General features: G+C 53.2%; 2 protein-coding genes across 10 annotated transcripts in view; one reads left to right on the forward strand and one right to left on the reverse strand.

Moving 5' to 3' along the window:
- Positions 1 to 722: 722 nt before the first annotated feature.
- B3GALT9 (beta-1,3-galactosyltransferase 9) lies at positions 723 to 1,928 on the reverse strand. Its single transcript, XM_042879248.1, has one exon. The coding sequence runs from the start codon at positions 1,926 to 1,928 to the stop codon at positions 723 to 725; it is 1,206 nt and encodes a 401-aa protein (XP_042735182.1).
- A 6,024-nt stretch (positions 1,929 to 7,952) lies between these two features.
- KCNT1 (potassium sodium-activated channel subfamily T member 1) overlaps positions 7,953 to 14,844 on the forward strand; it is a 54,385-nt gene continuing 47,493 nt past the window's right edge. For all 9 annotated transcript variants that reach the window (XM_042879192.1, XM_042879195.1, XM_042879188.1 and 6 more), the window contains exon 1: positions 7,953 to 8,116. The gene's annotated coding sequence lies outside the window, so the exon portion shown is untranslated. The remainder of the gene's footprint in view (positions 8,117 to 14,844) is intronic.

Consider the following 14,844-nt stretch of genomic DNA (forward strand, 5'->3'; position numbering starts at 1 on the left):
CACAGTATGTACTGTCTCATTTGTGAGCTGAGGGAGCACAGGAGCTGTGTGAACCTCTGAGTATGGAGAAACATGAAAGCACTAAAAAGGAAAAGAATGTGACTTTGCACTTGTATTGGGGTTGAGCTTGGTTATTCCAGATGGCTTCTTGTGCTGGTAGCTCTAGATGAGCTGTACACTGAAATCTTGGTAAAGGAAATCAGTATAAACCTTTTCTGCAGCTCGTGAGTCACTTCTGTGCACGTCTTCTGCTGTTGCTTATGAAGGCTGCTCTCTGTGTCAAGTCCTTAACATCTGTTTTGCATGGTTCGTGTGCCAAATACAATACATTAAAATACAGAGGTGCCAAATGAGGGATTTGTATGCACGTGTGCCTCAGGTTTTTGAGCTTAGAGCTCAGGTCTACACCTGTTCAGTACATGCCAATACATTTTTTTTATAGCCAAATGGTTCACGTGTTACTGGTGGTGTATCTTTATGTGCAAAGGAAAAACACTGGGTGCACACCATGTTTCTTTGTTCTTGTTTTACTTGCTTCACACACATGTACAAGGGCATGCAGCTAGAATATGTTTAAAGCTTTTGTTACTGCAACACGATAGCATTAGTAATTCATTAGCTGTTGAAGGGAAGAAGCCAACTTGGAGGGGAGATTGCTGACTATGTACAAGAAAGAAGGAGTGGTGGAAGGAAATGCAGCCTTCCTTCCCAAAAATTAGACTTTAATCAGAGAAATGGAAAGCTTCACTTGTTATTCTGTCCAAGTTAAACTGTTTGAACTTATCGATATAGGTCAGAACCCTGCAGGACACCAGGCTGTAGTACGTTTCCAGTAGCGAGCAGTTTTTCCCGTCGCTTGTTTCCTTCCAATCCCTAAATAGCTCATCCTCGTTCACGTTGGAAGAGGTAAAAATGAATTTATAGCAGCATCGACTGTAGCTGATGTGCTTTTCGCCGGAAAAGCGAGAGCTGTGGATGGGAGTGATGCCAGCTTTCTTAGCACAGATCCCGACGAAGACGTCGGCAGGCACTGAAGTTGGCACCTCCTGGGCGGCCACGAACACCTTGCGCACGACGTCCTGCGACATGACGAAGGCTCTCCTGTCACAGTAATCCGGGTAAAACTCCTCTGGGTAGTGATGGATGGGGACGAAGCTGGGGCTCTGGGGGTCTCTGTCAGGCACCCCTTGGTGGATGACCCTCCCACTGTAGACATCCTCTAGTTGAGTCAAGCTGAGCAAGTATCCAGCCAGGCTGGGAATGCCGACAAACATTTCTTCGTCCGTCTTAAGAGTATACCTTGCGTGAGGACAGAAAGTCACCACCCACTCCACAATCATCATCATCTTCTGTGTCTGAGTCGCAGGGCAATCGATGAAGCTGCCCTCGATAATATCGCGGTGCTTTTGAGACTCTTCATCAATCTCCTGCTGGGCTTCTGCCGAAGCTGGCCTTCCTAAAGCAAACAAGGTGAGGACAGCGTAACCTGTGGTGTCTGTCACATTGCCCCACGTCTGCCTGATGGCGTTGCGCCTAGTCCTGTTTCCTGGGCTGCTGCAGACGAGAACAAGCAGAAATATCTCTTGATCAGAGCACGTTGTGCTGCTGACAGTGTAAGACCTGGAGAGGTTGGCCTTCAGCAGGGCTGTGTCCAGCTTCCTGGCCCGCTCCCTGATCTCCAGGGTCTTTGCATCGCTGTAGGAGAGAGGTAACAACCGCAGGAAGTATTCCTCCAGCAAGTCTGCCCCGAAGAGCAGCATGTGGAACAGCAGGACATTGAACAGGACAAAGCACCACTGGTGGGTCCGGAGTCTGCACAGCTGGGGAAGAAACACATCTGGGTGCTGAGCATTTAATTTTGTCTCACGTTCGTAGTACGTTATGATACATTCAGGCAAAATGGAACTGTGGCTTGTAGTTGTGTACATCTATTAAGTCTACAGCTTTTTGTTTCCTACAAACCAGAGAGAGCTTAAGCTGAGGTGGCATTAATGTGCTGTAGATTAAATGTCTCATCTCTGTGCATCTATCTGTGGATATGCTGAGGAATAACTGAATATTTGAATGGCTTTCTGCCTGTTTTAGCTTGTTACTGAAGGCATGAGATATTAATGAAGTCCTGTAAGGTCAGTTTGCATCCTCAGAGGTTAGCCTTGGTACTTGATCTGACAGAACCATGGGACAAGGGGTAAGGAGAAAAGGGGAACTGTTACTGCATAATATTGAACTGTATCACTCAGGACCAAGCCTCACCTCAGCCCAGGGCTGCTCCCCACCTCTCCTGCTCCCTGCTGTGCTGCTGGCCCAGCTGCTTCCCACCCAGTGCTGGCTCTGAGCTGTAGGATGCACCTCAAGCCTCATGCTGTGCCTATACCCCACACCTGGGCACCCACCTGCATGGCCGTGGGCAGCAGCTCCCGGAGCAGCGTCCCCTCAGGCAGCAGCGCCTATCTGGGGCTGCAGGGTTGGGTTACCTCCCCATACCCACGCACAGCTTCACCTCTCCTGCTGGGGGGAGGAAAGATGATCCCGAGGCCGATTGTGTTGCAGCTGCAGCAAACATAAAGCCAGGTTCTAGCCTTTCCTTCTGCTCTTTGTTGAAACTCAGGAGGGGTTTGTGTGATGTCTGTGGGGTCCTGGGGGAATGACAGAGTGCAGCTGCACTGGGGACACTTTATTAAATGCCGTTGTGTCACAGAGCTGTGCTATCTGCCCACCCATCACTTGCACTTCTAAAGGGCTGCACATGTTGGTGCTGTGGTGGTGGTGGCACCGGGGGCGTCCCCACAACACCCCCAAAAAGTAGCATGGAACCATGGGGGGAAAAGAGTCGTGCCTTCTCCTTGGGCAGCTGTTGTAATGGTGGCAGGAGAGGTGCCCTGCTGTGAGCAATGGGATCACCCAGGTCTCCTTTCTGGGCTGCCCACTGGGCTTCAGCTTTGGCTGGAGCAGGGTTGGGTCCCCGCAGCCCTCACAGAGCTGTGCTGTGGAGCTTGGCAAGCTGTCTGCACGGGTAATGTCACTTGAGTGTGCTCTCCGGAATAAAAAGCTGATGAGGAAATATTTTTCATGTATAATAATACAGCTCTACAGCTCCAGATACCCATTCTGAGAAAAAAAAAATCCTCCTTTGAAGATGCTCTGTCTCCAGCTAAACTATTTAATAAGCAAATAAACATTGGTATTTGAAACTTCTTCCATTACAAATATTGGCTTTCCCAATTGTGCGTTTTTAAAACAATAATAAGCCCCCCATGTGCATCAGCCTGCTGCAATTACACGCAGCATGGTGCCTGCAGTGCTGGAGCCCTTCCTTCTGCTCAGCGTTGTGGTGGCAGGGCTTGATTCAAACAGCCACGTGTGCACCCAAAATATATGCAGATTTCTGTTTTCCAACCAAAGCTGCTCCTTATGGCTAAACTGATGAGATTTATCTGTGTTAGGAGAAACCTCACTCCTCACGAGGTTCAATAGCCTCCAGAAAAGGGAATTCCACGTCCTTGAGGGGCTGAGCTCAGGTCTGGGCACCTCCCTGTGTGCAGAGAGCACCAGGGACTGCACAGGGGCTCCTCTGGGTTTTAATAACAGCATCGAGGGTGATAAATAGAGGAAGACAACAGTTTTGGTCTTAGTCACCTAATAGAGATGTTTTTGCTGACAGTTATGATTCAGCTCCTGCAAGCGGTTCTTCACTCTGAATTCTCCGCAAAGCTGGGGAGGTGATGGGGGAGATGGTTTTACAGAGCTTAATTGCATTTATTTCATTTCGGTTTTGATATTTAATGTTCCTCAGGATGTTAAATGAAGGTAGAGAACTTACAAACAAGCCAGCAAACCGGAGAGCTGACAAATAGCTCAGCCCCTCTGCATCCCAGGAAGGGCATCTTTTTCCTATTTCATGGCTCACTTGACTCAGTTGACTACGCTGAAAATATGTTCTGTAGCCAAGCTCCCGGCATTCATTCTTTCTTTGCATACATCAGGCTTGGAATTACAGAGCTCTATCTTTCTCTATGTGTGTGTTTGATTATTGCTTCTTGAGTTCAATGACAGCTTTGACAACCATCTCCCGCTGTGTTTCTCGATACAGACAGCTCAAACCCTCTGTGTGTTCTCTCAGCGTTATGTTCAGCATCAGAAACGCAGAGCTAAATATCAGCTGAATGGAGAGAGCATTAATGGTTGCAAAACGTTGAGCTCAGACACAGCCACGGTCCTTGCTTGGCTCCAGAGCATGGAGGTGTGCTGGACTTTGCTCCTTTGTTCCTCCCCAGATTACTCTCTGTCTCTGACTCATCCACGCCATCGCCTCCCACAGATGTATTTATTGCTCCTCCAGACACAAAGATCCGGAGCTGCCCCCCACCCTGGGCTGTGCCCCCTGTGCTCCCGCAGTGAGGCTGCACAGGCCCCACGATGACTCAAGGTTGCATTAAACTGCAGCTGCTGGGAAAGATGCACGGGGCATTGCTGGCTGGAGCCGGAATGGCTTTCCGAAGAGAAGTGAACATTCCTATAAAGGTTAGCAAAGCACTGGAGGAGGGGAAGGGCAGCATCTCTGGGCAGTGCCAGCGCTGACTGAGAGGCACTCGGCTCTCATGGGGAGAAAATGCAGGATGGAAGCCCTGCTGTGGGCTGGGAAGGGGCAGGGAGCATGGGGAGGAGCAGCCGGCACTGCTTTGGCACAGACACTGTGTGGGACGTCGTGCCAGCTGTCATTGAGGTGTACACACGACGTGGGGCAACCTTCAGGCTGAAGGCAATGAGTGCCCACACGGTCCCATTGGCTCTCCAGCCCTATTGGCTCTATTTAACCCTATCTGTGCAGTGCAGCCGCACGCTCCTGGCTCAGGTCCCTGTGCACGAGGATTCTTTCCCCTTCTGGCTCTTTCTCTTCCATTTTTCACATCTTTTTCCTACCCATCCCCATCGTAATTTTAAGTAATTCCTCCCCCAGACTGTGCTCACCCCGCGTGTCACCGCGCCGCCGCCCCCTCTCCTCGCAGAGCTGCGCATTAACATTTTGCACCCGCTAATGGGAGGCAATTAGTGAATGAAGAATAACTTCTTAAAAGCACGTTGGGTCAGGAAGCGTCACATGGACGGATGGCACAGGCGGCACGGATCGCTTTTCTCTCAAACGACTCTGAGTGTAGGAGAGCCCATATGGAGAGGGAGGAGGAGGAAGGGATGCTCCGAGAGAAACACAAAGTCTGCTCATGGCAAGCGGCGTAAACCCGGAGAGCGTCTGGGGAGGGAGCGAAGCTGCGGCACCGCGCGGGGCATCGCGCTCCGGGGCCGCTCCGTTACCCGTTTCCCGGGGGCAGCGGCTGCTCCCAGCCCGGGCGGAGCCGCGTTACGGCAGCGGTGCCCCCCCAGGAGATCAGTACCGGCCGCGCAGCACGGCCCGGGCCCGGCGCCCGGCACAAATATTGACGCGACCCTATCCAAAATAAAACAAACAGAAAGCCATCCCTCGCACCGGGGGAGGCGACGGGGCGGCCGGCAGGTGGCAGCGCGGGGCAGCGGCCGTGCCGTGCCGTGCCGTGCCGTGCCGTGCCGTGCCGGGACCGCAGCGGGCACCGGCAGAGGGAGCAGCGCCGTGGCGGCACCCCCACCGAGCCGTGCCGTGCCGTGCCACAGCATCCCCCGGGCGGCAGCACGGCGGGAGCCGAGCCGAGCCGTGTCGGTGTGCGTTGAGGGCACACCGCTCCCGCCCCCGTTCCGCCTCCCAACTTCCCGGCACCTGTTGCTGCCGCCGCCTCTCCCAGCATGCGGAGCGCCCGGCCGACCCGCGGGCTGCTGCGGGGCGCGCCGTGATGGGCGGCCGCCACCGGGAGCGGCACCGGTACCGGGAGCGCGCCGCCGCCCGCACCCGCCGGGGGCAGCGCCCGGCCGGAGGCTCCGGCAGCGCGGGGCGCCGATGCTCTGCTCCGCTTCGCCCCTCCGGGCGCCCGCGCCGCTGCGCTGATGCCGTTCTCGGGCGAGGAGCGGAGCCTGCAGGGGATCTACAAACCCGCGGCGCCGGCGGAGGGCAGGGCGGGCGGCGGGGCCGCCGTCTGCGCCGAGTGTTACACCAACCGCACCTTCGTCTACGACGATGGCAGCGCCCACAGGTACGGCTAAGGGGTCGGGGGGGCACCGGGTACCGCCGGAGGGGAAGGGAAGGGAAGAACCGGGGCGGCCGTGTCGGGACCCCTGGTGTACCGAGAGACCTCGTCCCTGCCCGCGGCACGAAGTTTCTGCGGGAAATTCGGCCCCCGAGCTCAGAAGCGGTCGTGAATCCCGAGGACCGCGCAATGCACACGCGGGAGAAGCTCGAACGCTGCCGAGCGTGGCACGTCCCAGCCTGGGCTCTGTGTTGGGTGGGTTCTGTGCCGAAGTTACGATGGTTGGGGCTGCAGGCAGAGAGGCTCCGTGGGGTCACAGCAGGCGATGCCATCTTTGTGTGCCCAGCGCCCATCTAACGGGGGATGCGTTGCTGCTGGAGAGCCCCGGCTTTTCCTGGCAGCTCCGTAACGCGATCATTGGCTTTCGTGTTCGTCAGATATTAACAGGACAAATGAAGTGGGTGCATCAGTTTGCTGTTGGTGGATAAGGACTCGGGTTTGTGCCCAGAGTTGGATGACTGCGGTGTTGTTTTTATGTTGACATCTCACTGTGATTTAGGGACACCATCTCTTGTTCCTAAGAGACTAGACAGGAAGATAAGCAGCAGTGTAGCCGATGAACTCTATCACTTTCAAAGCATTGCTGCTGGCCAGGTAACATGCAGTCGTTGAACATTGGTTCCTGTGGTTGGAACTCCTGTCACCATCCCCTGCTGTCCTCTGCCAGAGGCACAATGTGCCATGCAAAGGAGGGACTGCAGTGCCTCAGGGACTGGGACAGCATCACCCCTGTGTGCATATGCTGTCTGTCTGCCTGTACGCCTGTCTGTCCCCCTGTCTAGACTTTGTGGGCGTTCCAGGGTGGTGGTGAAGCTGTAGAGCACTCCTGGAACCACTTTGCTCATTGCACACCTGTGTGGGGTGTGTTTCAGACCCTGTCCTTGATGAGGTTATGGAGTACAGCTGTGTGTGTGAACGGTTTGGGCTGGGGATGCAGCTGGTGGGGGACTGGGGCTGTAACAACACAGGAAAACGATAAGCTGAGACTGCAGCTATTGCTCTTTTTAATTTATTCTACAGTACTGCTCAGTGTAATTTATCCTCATGTAACATGCGACAACACAACACTCGTCCAAAGGTCTTCTCCTCTGTCTTTTCCAATACGTAGAGAAGAGCCTGGGTTTTAATTACGATTACACAGCTCAGTGTGTTTGTAACCCCCTCCAGCTTTGTGGAGGCCGCAGTGCCGTCACATTCTATCTCTGTGTGCCTGCCCAGCACCCAGCACAGTGCCTGCAGGGCTGCTCTGGCCCCTGGCTCCGACCTGGTGCAGCTGCAGCTCTGCTGTGTGCAGAAGGCACTGAAGGTTTGTGTTCAGAGGACTTTGGCAGCAATGCTGGCCCCTCTGAGATAAGTGATATTTCTGTTGTCCCTTCACTCTTCAAATCTAGGGATGGTTCAAAACAGGTTCCATTTTCTCTGTCACCACCATCTGTATGTGTAGATGTCTTTGTGCTTTCCCCCATCCCTTATAAGTGGGTGAGCATCCCCAAAGCTCCTCGCAGTCAGGAAGAAAGGGGTTAACAGCAAAAGCACTTAAAAGTATGTTTGGAGAGCAAATACTCAGAGGGTACGAAGAACCTAAATTTTGCTTCCCTACATCATGGGAAATCTGGGTAAATGTTTACACAGGGAGCTGTCATTTAGGGAATAGAGGATTTCCTCCGGGCCAGAGCTGCTCTCCCCCTGCCTTGCCCATGTAAGGGCACGGGTGCGGAGCAGTGATGGATGGGGGCCATGTGGAAGGGCTCACACAAACACACCCTGTGCGAGTCGGGAGCCGGAGGCAGAGGAGCGGTGCGCAGGGGATGCGGCTGCGCCACCCGCTGCCTCCCGTGGGTTATTTGAGAAGGAAGAGGTGAAATGGGATGGTGTGCACCGTGACACCTGCAGGAGGAGCTCAGGAACATCGCGTCTTTGTCTTTGACGGATGTGGCTTTTCTCAGGTCGGTTTTTAATGCCTCTTCCAGGGATGGCAGAGTCTGCCTGTCCCAGAGCTGGGCTGGGAGCGGCTGGGTAAGCATGGGGAGGGCCGGGAGTGGGGCTGGGGGGAACCTCGTGCTCCTGGTTCCGTGCATTGAGTCTGCCTGTGACCCATCCCTGTGCTGTGGGAGTGCAGTCCTGGAGCCGACAGCTGCTTCTTTTTCCACTTCCAGAAATGAATGGGGAGATGCCTCTTGGATGGAAGGCTCGCAGTGAGCTGGGCTCTGCAGCTAGTTAGCAACAGTTCTGCTGGGCTGGGTGATGGGCTCAGGCATTTATTGCCTTTCCAAAAGTCACCGGTGTGGGTTGCAACAGCCGTGGGGCACCTCAGCCTCCCTGTTCCACAAGGAATTGCAACAGGGAGCCAAGGGCCACACACCACGTATTCTTGATGTTTATGTAGTAGAGATAAGAAGGATTTCTGCTCTTGTTTTGCTCAGTTGATGAGGAAAGGGCAGCAAGTGGCTCTGAATGAGGCTTGACATTCAGGGCCGGGCACCCAGTGGATGCTGTACAACTGCTGTGGGAGAGCACCTTGTGGCATATGTGGGAATATGGATGGGTTCTTGGGATGGCCTTCCCCAGTGAGGGACCCCTGAGTGCTGTGTCCTCACTGCAGCACGCTGCTGGTGCTGGCACCCCTCACTGGAGTACGTGAGGAGTTGGGAGCCCCTTCTTCCCCTCCTCTTTATCTAGTGAGGATGTATCAAGCTGTAGCCCAACATGCAGTATGAACCAGTATGGCACCAAGGCAGAACACCGCCCTTGCTCAAAGCTTTTTCTGCTTTGCAAAAATATTTGCAGCCTCTCTCTGTACGTTCCCCATCCTCCATTGGCGACCTCGTCCCGACCTTCGCTCACAATTCCCAAGTGCTGCACTCCATTTAGTTTGGAGCCTCTTTGTGTTTCTCTTGCATCCCCGCCAAACTGCGCTGGCGTGTGGAATATCTCATTCATTCTTCTCTTGAATAAAAGCAGACAGAGGGCTGCAGGAGGCTGAGCGCAGTGCCTGCACCTCCCCCAGGCACCACCCCCATGCAGATGTGGGGCTGGGGGCTCAGCGCTCACAGGTGGGTGGTCACATCTTTCCATCTCATCTCCCTTTCATCTCTTCTCATTCCGGGCTAAAGTCTCCTATTGATCTATCTCATCTCTATTGGTACAAAGTACTTCTCATCCCCACAGCCATCCCTCTGCCCTCTGGGGAGGGGAACCAGAACTGCTGTGCATTTCCCTGTGGTGTCACAGCCGCTCCCAATGTTCTGTTTGTTTTTCTGACCACCACTGGCAGTCAGCTGCTGGCTCTGTGCAGTTATCTGCGGTGTCTTTGTCTCTTTTCTGACTGCTAAATAAGCAGCCCTTCTTCTGCTTGTGCAGGACAGTGATTTTTTTTTTCTCTCCCTTCTGTATTAGCCGACATTTACTGATGCTAATTTTCACCTGGCATTTAATCATCAGATCACACGGATCCTCCATCACCTTTTCACAGTCACATTTTGGCCCGACCATGCTGTGTAATTTGGAGTCGTCACCACTGCTCCTGAACTCACAGAGCAGTGATGAGCCCTGTGGGGCCCCAGGAACAACGTTTGCCTCTGCGTTGCCCTTCTGTTTGCTCCCTGTCTGCTGCCAACAGCCATCCCCCCACCTCAGCCCACGGCTGTGTCTGGCAGGTGGGCTGACAGCCCGCCTCATGGGGCTCATTTCTGCAGTCTTTGTATCCCGACTGTGAAAAGACTCTTCCTCCTCCCACGCCTCCCTATTATTTTCTGCTCTAATAGAAGAGATCGTGCTGCAGGGGTCTGGAGCTCCGAGAAGTTTCTTCTCCCTTTTTGTTCCTGATGCTTGTAGCAGGTTGGGGCTGTGCAGGGGGGGAGAATTTACCCAGCAGATCGTTAGCAAGAATTAGCAGTGCCCTGATCTTACACACTTTTTAATTTGTGTTGTGATTCTGCAAAGTGTTGGGCATCATTGAGTTTGGTGGAGCAACACAACGGCTGGGTGGGGGATGCTGTGCTGGGGACCCCAGAGGAACCCTCGGCTGATGGGAATTGTGGTTCTGGTGGTTTCTCAGCTCAGAAATCCCAGCGGGACCAATGCGGCCTTGTGGCACAGCAGCTCCTTCCTTCCTGCAGTGCCCGTCCTTTTTACTGGATCTCTTGAGTTTTGGGGAGGATTCTGCTTTTAGGGGAACTTGTGTGGGCTTCCAGGGCACCTTGCAAAGTGCTGAGGACAAAAGGCCACATCCTTGCTGGGAAGAGCCAAACTCGGGGATCCCCAGCTCGGAGCTCACACAGGGAAGATGCTGCTTAATGGTATAATTAATCCATAAATAGCTCCAGGGATTGCTGGATCAGTGGTTTCCCAGCAGGGTCAGTGGCCTCAGCCCTCAAAATGGCTGCATTTCGGATAATTCCCCCCCCCAGGAGCCATTCCTGGCAGGGAGGGTTGGGCTGAATGGCAGCGCTGGGTCTGGGCTCTGCCTGTTCTCCCCTCATCTTTAGATAGATTCGGCCCCCGGAGCACAGGGAGGTGTTGGAGGGGTCCTGGGCTCTGTGGGGGCCATAGCGAAATGGGGCCATGTGCTGCTCTGGGAGTGAACACCCAGCTCATTTGCATTCTATTTGCATATTTGCACAACGAACCAAACTGGCTGCAAATGAACCGCTGTGCCTCGTTGCCTGGCTGTGCTCTGCCAAGTTTGGCTGCCGTTGGCTTTGCTGTGGGGTGCTGCTCTGGGGGGACTCAGCAGCGTTTTGGCTGTTTGCTCCCAGATCCCTTCTCTGCCCTGGGTGCTGCTCCTCTCCTCATCCCCTCTTTGCAATTCCTCTCCATTCTCTTGTTTCTGACTTTGCCCAGCAGTGCCCCGTGCCCGGCCCAGCAGGGACTTGTGGGTGCCATGTGTGGTGCTCACAAAGAAACAAAAATCCCCAGAATTTAGGGGTGCCTTGAAGCTGCAGGACCAGGGAGCCAGAGCCTTGTTCCCTACACCAGGCACTGCAAACACTGCTTTTGGTTTTGCTATCGGCGCTGCTTAATATTGCCAAGCAAAGATGAGGACGTCTCAAAGAGCTCTTTGCCAGAGGCCAGCAGTGAGGAGATGGTTTTGAGTTGTAGCAGGTCTGCATGGCATCTTAGCTGAAGGATGGGCTCTGAGCCCTTGGCACCTGCCTCCCCCTGTTCTTCACCTGCCCACCTGCTTCCTTCTGCCTCCTCTGGGCAGTTGGGTGTTCCACTCTGTCACGGCTGAAGGATGGGATGTGCAGTGCCAGAAGCAAAACACCAAGACTTGCTGTGCAGGTGTGTCCTGTTTGTTCCCTCTCCAGCACAGTGTGTGCTGCCCTGTGGCAGTGAAGGGAAAGGGAGCAGAGTGGTCAGGAGGGCTCCTGGGATCCATCACTGCTGGATGCACAACAGGAGATGAGAGATGCATCCATTCCTCGGTCTCGCTTCAGTGGTGTGGCAGCCAGGAAGGAGGGAGCACGGCTCAACTGCCAGCAGCAGTGCTGGGGTGGTGCAGGATCAGATCCTCCCCCCAAATATTGTTTAGGATTTGCAGCCTCTGGGGGGGGTGGGGGGGGGGTGGGCATCAGCCTGAACTGTTTATGTGCACCTTTGCTGGGAGCTCTTGCTCTCTGGAAAAAAAAAGGAATGAAAAGCCTTCATAGTGGGTTTGGGCTTCAGGGAGCTTTGTCCCTCTGTGCACACTGTGTGCATGCATCAGAGCAGAAGGGAATGGGGTATGTGGCTCTGAATTGCTAATATGGGGTTGTCTAATAGGAAAAATGACTCTGGACCTGGAAGGTACAATTTATACTTTTGTCTTCTAGAAAATAGCATTGCCAGCAGGGAGGATGCTCATGGAGTTGTGCACTGACTCACGCTTCCTGTTAGTTTGCAAAGTGCAATACACAAAAAGCTAAATTTTCTGCAAGGCCTGTGGAGCTAAATTGCCTCCGCATGCCGAAAGCGAAGCAATAGAGGGATTTGTCAGAGGTCTGAGCAGTTCTACATGGATGTTCTGGGCAACTGACGGGGATTTGTGAGATGCAAATGTGGATGCAAGAGCTTAATCAGGGCGATCGAGCACCTCACGCACAAACTTGTTAGTTCATCACTGCTGGTCTGTGGGACTGCCCCCAATAAATGCTGATTTTGAATGGTGTAGCACGAGGGAGAGGGCAGGCTGTGCTCATGCATCCTGCAGCATTTTTGTTTCTCGTTGATTACTTGGAAGGTTGGCACCATTCTCACTGCAGTGACTTATGGCTTGGTTCAGAGCCCCGCACTTAGAGGCGACGTTTGAGATGTTGAATGTAGGGGGGGGAAGCCCTGCCAAGCTGCTGCCTGTTCCCTTCCCTGGCAAAAGGCTCCTGGCTCAGAGATGGTGCCCACGCACTCCTGGTGCATTCAGGCCATGCAGAGACCCCACAGTGATGTCACTCAGATGGAAGGAAAAAAGAGAGGGGGTATGACAAGTGTAACCCAGTAACCATGAAAGGTGTAGGAGGAGAAGCAAATAAATGATGGTTATATGTATTTTATTAAATATGGATAGTGAAAGGTCAGTATTTCCTGTGTGGCTGCGTTCATTGGCAGCAGCTGAGCTCACCTTCACAACAGCTCCAAGCTGGGAGCTTGGCGACCCCCATGGCAGCTGTGGGATCTCGCTCTTCTTGAAGGGAGTGGGGGGAGGTGGGGATGGGCCCCTTCTAAAGGGAGAATTGAGGCCCAGTGAGTTCTCATGTGAAAGTCTTTGGCTGCAGGGCCGAGGATGGTTGCTCTGAGGTGGAGGTGCTGCTGAGAGATTGGAGCTCCTGATGGTGGTCCCTGCAGGACATGGGCGCTGTGGGATGGGCAGCATGCGGGGCTATGGGATCTGCCTACAGCCCTGGGCTGTTTGCTGGTTGTTCATGGTCCAATACAGGAAGCTGCTCTGTAGTTTCTGTCTTGCATAGCATGCGTGGAAGCATGAGAGGAACCTGAGTTGTGTTCTCCCTCGTTGTTGACATGTAGAGTCAAGGGCAGCAAGAAAATCCTAAAACGCACTGTGATCAGCTGCCGGCCCTGAGGTGCTCTCTGAGGCTGAGCTTCCCCTGGTGGCTGTGCATCCCAGCAGTTTGTTGGGCAGCTGTGGGGCTCTCGCTGCTCTTCTGCATATGCTTTCGATCCCTGGGGAGCGTGCTGCTGGCAGAAGAGCTTTCCTGGGAACGCAGCAAGGGATGAAGGGGACGGCGAGCAGCCCATGCATACAGCACTGATGGAGGAAAACCACAGCTGGCAGCGCGGAGACTCCTGGTGGAGCGTGCTCCTGTGGGCAGTTGTGTTTGCTGGAGTGGTGCTGTGATCGTGCTGGGCTACAGGTAAATGATAGGGCGATCAGGGGGGAGGTCTTGTGTAGGTCACACTGTGCGATCCCAGTCTCTGTGTTCCCAGCAGCTGGGTGTCCCCTATGGTGCTGATTGCTGCAGCGAGCGGCCAAAGGGGGGACAGAGACTGGCAACAGAGATGGAGCACAGCAGTGCTGAGCTTTCTGTGTGTCTGTAGTTGTAGATGGCTCTGGAGGAAGGGAAGGATGGCAAGATAAAAATAAAGCTGCTGTCCTGTATTTAGCTATAAGCCACATTGGGATTCTTTTTTTTTTTTTTTCTGGTAGTATTTGAAGACTATGCAATAAGAAATCTTGCTCATGAATTTTTTATTTTGTAGCACTACTGCTTGAAAGAACAGTCTGTGTTGCTGTGGCACTTCTGTAGCTCAGAATCCCTGTGTCTGGGCAGGGGGGATGGATCTCTGTGCCGATGTGAGGAAATGAGTGCAATGCAGATAGCACTTCTTCTTGAGGTGCGGATGTGCGACGTGTCTTACAGTCACTGTGTGAGAAAGGCATCTTCATCCAACAGGTGCAAGCAGCATTTGTCTTGCTCAGCCTTCATCTGAAGCCAGAATAAATAAATGTGCCAAATTTTAAAAATTCTGAATGATTTTCATATGTGAAACTAAGAAAGAACGTGTTCAAAATGTAGCTGTGACTGTGGATGAGAGGAAAACTCGGATGCAAATACAGAGCAGAAACGATGCTTCTGGGGTTTGTGATACCACTGGGTCTTATGGAGTTTTCTTAGCACTAATAAAGGATATTGGCAAATATTTGCTCTGCTTTGTGCATTTGATGCAGGATCTGAGACCAGGAGAGATGGATTACTTGGGCTTGAAAAGAATGTGGTGAGGGTTAGAGAAACAATCAAACACAAGCCTGCTGTAGTGACATAGAGACGACTGCACCCTCAGCTCTCGGTGGGTGCAGAGTAGCTGAGCCCTGCCTGCCCAAACCTCAGGCCATGTTGGCACCCTGCCGTGTCCACTTGCTGCAGAGCTGCCGTCTACGTGGCAGCTGTTGTGACCATGCTGTGCAGCCCCATCTTTCTGCTTCTCCTCTGGGAAACGAAGCGACATGCTCCTTTAAACAGGCACTTAATGATCACAGGAGATTACTGTCTGTCTGACATTCCCTTCAAATGCAACGATAATTGCCCTCAATTGGAGTTGAACACTTGGTTCCCCATTTTCAATTATGAGGTATAACAGGAGAGTGGGTGATTGAGTGATTTGTCCTATTTATTATTTTTTCTCTCCCTGGAAGTTCTGTTTTTAAGGTGCTGTCCTACAATAAATCCAGGCCTGGCCTGTG

The sequence above is a fragment of the Lagopus leucura genome, unplaced genomic scaffold (genome assembly GCF_019238085.1).
Source record: "Lagopus leucura isolate 7727_CA_CO unplaced genomic scaffold, USGS_WTPT01 Super-Scaffold_100022, whole genome shotgun sequence".
Taxonomy (NCBI): domain Eukaryota; kingdom Metazoa; phylum Chordata; class Aves; order Galliformes; family Phasianidae; genus Lagopus; species Lagopus leucura.